Here is an 8,115-nt window from a genome sequence, read left to right on the forward strand (position 1 = left end):
GGGTCGGCCCGGGCGGGGGGCCCCGGCGGCCCCCGGGGGGCGGGGAAGCCAGTAGAAGGGGTCTGCAAAGAGCTGACGCTCGGCTTCGGCTGTCTCTGCTGCTTCTCACGAAGGCCCCTTCCCCCAGCATGCCTATGCGCCGGCGGCCTGCCCGGCGGATCCTCAGCCGCATCACCACCATCGCCTTCCAGGGCACGGCCCTCCTGGACCAGATCAGCGTCATCGGGGGCAACCAGACGGGCATCTTCATCCACCGGGTCACCCCGGGCTCGGCTGCCGACGAGATGTCCCTGTCCCCAGGCCACCAGATCATGGTGGTAAGGCCCCGTGCTCCTCTTCCTCCTGCCCAGCCCTCGTCCTGTGGCCTGCCGTTTGGATTTGTGGGTCCCCCTCGGTCTCGGGGGGGTGCGGCCCCAGCGAGCCCATCTCCGTGCCCTTGGCCCTTCCTGCAGGTCGACTACGAAGTCATGGACCCGGCGTTCAAGGCCATTCTGGAGGATTCCACGCTGGAGGAGGCACTCTGGGTCCTGGGGAGGGTGAACGGTTTCTGCTGCCTGTCCGTCAGGAGCAACATGGAAGGTAACGGCCAGCGCCCCCGGCACACGTGCCGGCCCCCCAGACTCATCCCAGGCATTTCCTGGGGGTCTTCATGGTCTCCAGGCCAGCAGGCAGGAATCCTGCTGCTTTGCCCTTCCTCCCATGCCCATCGGCTGCTCAAGTAGGGTCTGCTAAAGCCACCCAAGTGGTGCTGCGAGCATTGCCCCTTTGTCCCAGTGCAAATGGGGTAGGGGATTGCAGCCTCCTGCCCCGCTGTTTGCATCCCTCCCTGCTGCCCCTCACTCTTTCTCTCTCTCGTTTCAGGCTACAAGAAGCTGGTGAACGACCTGGAGGAGAAGGTGGTGACCTCAGGAGACTCATTCTACATCAGGGCCAACTTGGCGCTGGAGGGGAAGGCGACGGGGGAGCTGCAGGTGCAGTGCAATGAGATCCTGCACGTCACGGACACCATGTTCCAGGGCAGGAGCTGGTGGGGCGCCAGCCGGGTCAACCCCTACAGCATGAAGGACGGGGACGCCGGCACCATCCCCAACTACTACCAGTGAGTCCCCCGGGCACCGCGCAGTCCCGATAGCCCCCTGCATGCAGGCCAGTGCTGGCAGGGAGAGGCCCCACCGCATGCTGCCCAGGTGCAGCCAGGAGATGCCTCTCACCTGGCCTGTCCTCCCAGCTGCGTGGCTGTGATATGGCTCCCAGGGCCTGCAAGTCCTGGCTTTCAACTCCAGCACCGGTCACTGGCATCTCTTGCAGTCGTGCCAGAGACGGGCACAGCCGCAGGTCCTCCATGCACCGGGAGGTAGCAGTGATGTTGCCAGAGGGCCCAGGAGGCAAAGCTACAGCCCCCGGAGAGCTCACAGCTGCTGGCAGTCTCCTTCCCCGGGTTGTGGCTAAGACCTGGCGCGGTCTTGCAGCCTTTGCAAATGCCCCGAGGGTCTCAAGGCCTCTTTCTGGCATAGCCCATCCACACCTGGGTTCTGCCGGGCACCTTTCCAGCCCAGCCTTGTCCGTCCCAAGCTGTCTCTCCCTCCCGGTGAGCACCTGCCTGCAGCCTGGTCCACATGCCTGCTGCGGGAACAGCCCCTGCCTGGGATTCCCATGCCCCTGGGGTGCCCGCTCCTGTGTCCCACATCAGCTCTACTGCCTTAATGCAGCCATGTCGCTGCTCTCCGTCTGCAGGGCGCAGCAGCTGCTCATTGCCCTGATCCAGGACATGACCCAGCCCAGCGTAGCGGCTCGGAAGGTAACGGGGCAGAGGGCACCCCGGGCACAGCCTGGGGGAGAGCAGGGCACTGCAAGGGGCTGTGGCCAAGGGAGGAACGGTCACACCTGGGCTGAGCGCTGGGGTGGGTATCGTGGGGCTCACGGGGGGCCCAGCAGGCGTTCGTCTGCAATGGGCTGGGGGCTGCACCGGGCTCTCGCGTGAGGCCTCTCGTCTCTGCCTGCAGCCACCCGGGGTGCAGGCCAAGCTGGTGCGGATCGTCAGCACGGACAGGAGCAGGATCAACCCTCTCTGGTCATCCATCGACTGCGGCACCGACGACCCCAGCAAGCCGGACGGTGCGTGGGGTGGGCTGGGGCTGGGGGTGGGGATCCAGGGGGGAGACGCTGGGAACGCTTCCCGTGGCAAAGGGGCTTGGGCTGGTCCCTGCTGGCATAGTGCCTGCCCTCCCCACCTGCCCCCAGGTCACTGCCAGCTGCCGTGATGCTGACACGAGCGGTCGGCTGCCCACGGTGCCCTCAACCCTGCAGGGGATGCCCTGACCGCCCTGCTCCCCCCGTTGTCACCTGTGCAGCCAGCCCCAGGATGTGCCCCAAGGGAGGCAGCTGCTTCACGCTGATGCCCTACACCCTGCTGAGGCCCCACAAGCCGGCGCGGCTGCGCCCCGTCCTCTGCGTGCCCACGCTGCTGGGCCAGGTCCTGAGCGACAAGCTGTGCCTCACTAAGACCTTCGAGAAGTGCCCCTCAGGTACGTCCTGGACACCTCCTCGTGGCAGCAGGGCTCAGCTTGTCACTCCCATGCCCATCACCGCTGCCTGGGCGGCTCTGGGGGCAGATCTGGCACCCCCCACGCTCTGCTTCTGCCCTTGCAGAGGTCCCGAGTGAGGCCGAATGCCCGGCCACCCACAGAGGCATCGTCCAGGGGAAGAGGGCACCGAATGGCCGCTGCGGTATCATGTGCCAGGCCCTCCAGGTGCTGACGGAGAAGGTAACGGGGTGCAGGTGCAGAGGCAGCAGGACTTGGTGTGTAGGGGGGAGATGGTTGGCACTGTCCCGGAGCTGGGGAGCAAAGGCCTTTGGGTCTGGAGGCAGGGGTGCTCCCTTCCTGCTGCCCATCTCTCCACGGGCCGGTGTCCGTCCCAGGGCACCCGACCAGGCAAGTCGGCGTCCAGGTCCCTCGCTGAACCCCGGCACGGCTGCTGTCATCTGCAGGGGCAGCCCCCTGCCCGGTGTATCTGCGTGGGTCTGAGCCGCTCTTGCCCTGGCTCCCTCCAGAACGTGCACGGCCTGCTGGACGTGGGGCCGGAGAGCGTGCGGGCCCTGCACGCCATGGACACGTACCCCATCATCCTCCTCGTCACCCTCAGCGAGAAGAACGCCAAGAAGCTACGGTAGGTCCCTGCCTCCAGCCCCCTCGCGCCGGCGCGACAAGAGCGGCATGGGTTGCGTGGCCCGAGGGGCTCCCGCAGCCCCGCTCCCCTCGTGCCATCAGGGTGCAACCTGAAGCAATGGGGCCAGGGTGCCTCTGCACACCGATCCCACCGTGGCCCGGGTGCTCGTCCGACCGACCGACCGCCCGTCCGCCCCTCTCTGGTTCTGCTCCAGGAAGGCCTTGCAGCGCCACGGGGCGACAGAAGAGCAGCTGCTGGAGGGCGCGCGGAGCCAGGAGGCCCAGCTGGAGAAGGCGCCCTGCCTCCACGGCACCATCACCCCCGACAGCTGGAGCGACGTGGATGGCTTGGTCGGCTGCCTGTGCGCAGCGGTCGCCGACGAGCAGAAGAAGGTGGTGTGGATAGAGCAAGACCTGCGCTGACCCGGGGAGGCAGCCGCAAACCAGGGGCTGGGAGGGGGTTTCCTGGGGGCTTCTGGAGGCTTGTTTCAGAGGAGGGTGAAGGACCTGTTCACTAAAGGGTTAAAGGGTGTCTTGTTTGCACCCCCCGTGCTAGTGCCAGGTGACCCCTCGCCTGGCTGCTCTCTGCTCCCCGTGGCAGGGAGCCCCCCGTAACTCTACGTAGAGTGTTTCTGACTTCAGCTCCGCTCCCCTTTCATATGCGGGGGGTGGGCGCCTCGGCAGCGGTGCCCGGGTGCCAGGGCAGCACCTGGCATGAACAGGGCTGCCCTGACTGACGTGGTGCTAGGTCTGGACCTGGCCGGCCCCAGTGTGGCCGGGCTGTCCCCTCCCATGGCTGGGGTCTCACTGTACTGGGTATCCCAGGCTCCTCTGATCCCTGCAGGCTGGGCCCATGCACATCGGAGGCTGTAAGTTCTGTTCGTTCGCTGCATTAAACCTCGTTACTGACCGTTGCTGCGTGCGGGCTCGTCTACAACGGCTGGGCCCTCGGCCCCCAGCCCATGCACCAGCCCTGGGCGCGGGGGGCTGCAGGGACCCCACTGCTGAGGCTGGGGCGGCTCCTAAGCGCCCCAGCACCTCCCACTCAGCAAGAGGCACTGACAAGTGCACAGCGCGGAGATGCAAATCGCCCAGAACGGATCTGTGCCCCTTTTCCTTCTGGGACTTTATTGAGAAGACGGCATTCAGCGTGGTCGATGCCCAGCTGCGGGCAGCGCTGCATGCTCAGACCCTTTGAACCCGACACGTTTTTGGCACAGACTATGCCCCAGTTGTGGCATGGGACCAGCTGCACCCCGTCCCCACCCGGTGCCGGGGGGCATGCACCGAGCTCTGGAGCGGCTGTCGAGTCGGGCACTTAATGTCTCTTTGGCAGAAGCTAGGAGCAGGGTTTGGGCAGAGGCACCGGGCGAGCGGGGCCCGTGGGGGGAGCCGGGGCATGGAGGCAGACGGGACCTCGGCGGGGGGGAGCCGGTGGCTCAGAGCTCATTGTAGAGCGGTTGGCACGGCGGGCTCAGCTTCTCCTCCAAGACGCCGTCGGGGGCACACACCCACGGGTCCTGGGTGTCCCACTGCCACTTCACCAGCTGGGCTCGAAGCACCTCCAGGATCTGGGCGTAGCGGGGGTCAGCAGCCAGGTTGCAGCTCTCAGAGGGGTCGCGGCTCTGATCAAACAGCTCCCAGCGGTCCCGGTAGTAGTACTGGTGCAGGGTCTTGTTCCAGTGGGTGGGCTGGCCGGCCCGCGTGCGGCACAGCAGGTCCTGGAAGGTGGGCGAGACGTAGAAGTCCTGGTCGATGGGGAAGGGCATGCGGTAGTGGAGGTTGTGGACCAGGCGGAAGTGCCCGTGCTGCACGGCCCGCATGGGGTAGTGCATGGTGACTTCATGGAGGCTCTGGCTGCTGAACGCCGTCGCCCAGGCCGGCTCTGATGCCAGCGCCGGCAGCAATGACTTCCCGGTGAGCTGCACCTGTGCAGTGCCGAAGATGCTGTAGCTGGGGTAGGGGATGGAGAACCAGTCCAGGAGGGTGGGCGTGAGATCTGGGAGGGGAGACGGAGGGTGAGTCTGCTGTCAGCCAGGGCGGTGCGTGGCCTGTCCAGAGCCCAGCTGCAGGGAGAGGGTCCCCACCGGGGCTCTGGTGTGAAGGCCTCGGGACCTGCCAGTCTTATCCAGCAGGCTGGCATAGGCCTGGCTGACCTGCCCCCAGCGAGCAGGGTGCTCGGGAGAGGAGACGAGCAGGGGCTCAGCCGTGCCCGAGCGGTACAGGTTGGTTCTGCCGCTGGGGAAGGGGATGCCGTTGTCGGAGGTGTAGATGACCAGCGTGGAGTTGAGGAACCCGGCGTGGCTCAGCTCTTCCAGGACCAGCCCGATGCCTGTGTGCGGAGAGCAGAGCTGGGCACGTGCTCCGCAGAGATGCAGCCCCCACCTCCTTCCTGCCCCCGCCGCTGAGCTGAGGACGGATGCACAACAAGTCCCAGCCCTGCGTGCCCCATGCCCAGGCCCGCTGCCCCGCCGCCAACCTTGGTCCATGCGCCCGATGGTCGTGTACTGGGCGGCCAAGTCCGCACGAGCCGCAGGAGTGTCTGGAACGAAGTAAGGGACCTGCAGGGAGGAAGCAGCAGCAAGTAAGGGCTGGAGATGCCAGGAGAAGCAGCGTGGGGGTATTAGAGCCAGCAATGCGGAAATGGGGACAGAGCCCCTGCAACCCAGCAAGCTTGGCGGGTCTTCCCACCTCCCACCCCATCCTTACCCCTTTCCAGCATCGCCTCCCAGCAGTGCCAGCAGGAGCCCAGCTACATCCCAGAGGGCTGGGAGCCGGCCTCGGGGCAGCTCCCGACAACCTCGTCCTACCTCCACGTCCTCCGGGCGGTACTGCTGGGGCGTCCAGTCGGGGATCCAGCCCATGCCGCTCTCGCCGTTGCCGAACTTCTCGCAGAAGGGCCCGTACTGGGGCTGAGAGTGGCCGCAGCGGTGGGGGTCATGGAAGGCGACGTACAGGAAGAACGGCCTGCACGGAGAGCGAGGCAGCGACCGTGTGTGATGGAGGCCCACGTGGCGTGAGCAAGGGCTGCACAGCCCCAGGCCCCTCCTGACCCGGCTCCAGCCCTCCATCCGGACCCGGTGGTGCAGCCGGCTTGGGCCACCTCTTTATGCTGATGCCAGCCTGGGGCAGGCAGGAGTGAGTTCACCTGGTTTGGGATGTGCTCAGATTTGGAAAGAGGCTTTCCTACCCGTAAAGCCGGGTCCCCTGTGCCCAGCCAAGCTGCTGGCCCGGGCTGTCCCCCTGGGGCACACGCTGGGACGTGGGCATCAGGCGCATCCTGGAGCAGGACGCAACGTCTCACCTCTCATCCTGGCTCCGGAGGAACTTGCGCACGAGCAACTTGATGCGGGTGATGTTGCGGCCCACCTGCAGCACGGAGCCGTTTTCCTCCGTGTAGGCAAAGTCGAAGGGGTACACTGCCTCCGGCCCCACGTGCTTCTTCCCGATGATCCCTGCAGCAAACGCATGGGGCAAGCAACCGCCTGAGCCCGTGGCCGGAGCGCCAGCTGCTGCCCAGCCTCCCCTGGGGACCGGGGAGGCCTCGTCTTGCTCCGAAGCTGCAGCGGTGGCTGGCAGATGCCCTCCAGCTATCCAGCCCCAGGCTACCCAGCAGCTGAGCAAGAACCAAAGCACCTGAATCTTTTCCCTCTCTATCAGCATAGGACCCTCCACTGCGTGTGGCCCTGCTGCTGCCCCCCTGCCCGTGGCTGTCATACAGAAGCAAAGCTGGAGTTGAGTGTAGGATGTCCCAAGGGCAGCTGGGCTCGGACACGGGCCTTGCCCTGCTGTCCTGGAGCCACAAAGGGAAGGAGCAGAAACCAAAGTAGCCCTGACCTGCCCAAGGGCAATCTAGGATAAACACCTGCGCGGGTGCCCGTGCATAAGCCGGTCTCTGGAGGGGGCAACCGGGGAGCATCGGAGATGCTTCAGCAGCAGCTGGGCACCTGTCGGCCCCTGGCTTGCCGAAGCCTGGCCAGGACTCTGCCGTAGTTGGGGTCAGGAAGGCATTTTACCCCTGCCACGGACTGGTACAAACTGGGGAGGGGTCTTAGGGACACGACCTCTTGAGTATATATTAGCAACCTTTCATAGAAGCAGGGCGTTGCGTGGTCCCCCTGCCTTCCCTGCGGCACGTTTGAGCGTGGTGTCAGGGTTGATGGCGGTTTTACAAAGAATTTTGATTATGGGCTGGTTTGATCGTGCCTCAGGCCGGGGTTGGATTAGACCAGGCCTCCGCAGCTCCCGTCCAGCCCCGCGGCTCTAGGAGTCTATAAGGCGGGTTAGGGGGAGCAGGGCCGGTGCTGCCCGCTGCTCCGCTCCCCCGCGCCCTGCCCCAGCTGGCTACCTGTCCGGATCCGCGCCTGGCCGAGCAGCAGGGGAAGGCTCTGCACCTTGTCGAAGGAGTTGAAGTGGTGCACGTCCTGGTGCAGCCCGTACATCCCGTTCTGGTGCTGCGAAACCGAGGCCTGAGATCAGCTGGGCTGGCTCACACCCCTGCCCCCCCTCCTGCCTGCACGGCATCTGTCCGCCGGTGCCAGCGGGACGGCACCTGCCGCCCCTCGCTGCCAGACACCAGCCTGGGCCAGGAGCCCCCAAGGGAGCAGTTAGACAAAGCCCTGGGGGAGGACCTGGAGGGAGCCCTACCCGACCTGGGGTAAGCCGGTCAGGATGCTGGCCCGGCTGGGAGAGCAGCTGCTGACGGAGGCGAAGGCGTTCTGGAAAACGAGGCTGCGCCGCGCCAGCGCGTCCAGGTTGGGGGTGGCGATGGCCGAGTTGTTGTACACGCCGCTCTCAAACCCGCCATCGTCCGCTGCGCGGGGGAGACGCATGTGGGGTCAGGGGGGCTGCCTGGGCACGCGGACCGGGCGGGGGGCAGTCGGCGAAAATGCTGCACCCGGGCTTGGAGGAGAGAGCCCGGCTTCAGCCCTCTCCTGGCCCTCGGAGC

At 66.2% G+C, this 8,115-nt stretch overlaps 2 protein-coding genes across 2 annotated transcripts in view; one reads left to right on the top strand and one right to left on the bottom strand.

Annotated features, from left to right (window-relative positions):
* Positions 1-4,162, top strand: part of CARD14 (caspase recruitment domain family member 14) — a 10,174-nt gene extending 6,012 nt beyond the window's left edge. The window contains exons 13-21 of the mRNA XM_025194744.1: positions 128-317; positions 453-579; positions 862-1,099; positions 1,735-1,798; positions 2,004-2,115; positions 2,352-2,525; positions 2,650-2,765; positions 3,053-3,168; positions 3,383-4,162. Coding sequence (XP_025050529.1) covers positions 128-317; positions 453-579; positions 862-1,099; positions 1,735-1,798; positions 2,004-2,115; positions 2,352-2,525; positions 2,650-2,765; positions 3,053-3,168; positions 3,383-3,590 — 1,345 coding nt within the window. The 3' untranslated portion in view covers positions 3,591-4,162. The remainder of the gene's footprint in view (positions 1-127; positions 318-452; positions 580-861; positions 1,100-1,734; positions 1,799-2,003; positions 2,116-2,351; positions 2,526-2,649; positions 2,766-3,052; positions 3,169-3,382) is intronic.
* A 106-nt stretch (positions 4,163-4,268) lies between these two features.
* On the bottom strand, positions 4,269-7,980 carry SGSH (N-sulfoglucosamine sulfohydrolase). Its single transcript, XM_006038243.3, has 7 exons — positions 7,820-7,980; positions 7,516-7,621; positions 6,472-6,622; positions 5,978-6,134; positions 5,647-5,728; positions 5,296-5,499; positions 4,269-5,166 (listed from the first exon to the last, which is right to left on the bottom strand). The coding sequence occupies exons 2-7, from the start codon at positions 7,607-7,609 to the stop codon at positions 4,607-4,609; spliced, it is 1,248 nt and encodes a 415-aa protein (XP_006038305.2). The 5' UTR covers positions 7,610-7,621; positions 7,820-7,980; the 3' UTR covers positions 4,269-4,606.
* Positions 7,981-8,115: the final 135 nt, after the last annotated feature.

Source organism: Alligator sinensis, unplaced genomic scaffold (assembly GCF_000455745.1).
Source record: "Alligator sinensis unplaced genomic scaffold, ASM45574v1 scaffold2241_1, whole genome shotgun sequence".
Classification (NCBI taxonomy): domain Eukaryota; kingdom Metazoa; phylum Chordata; order Crocodylia; family Alligatoridae; genus Alligator; species Alligator sinensis.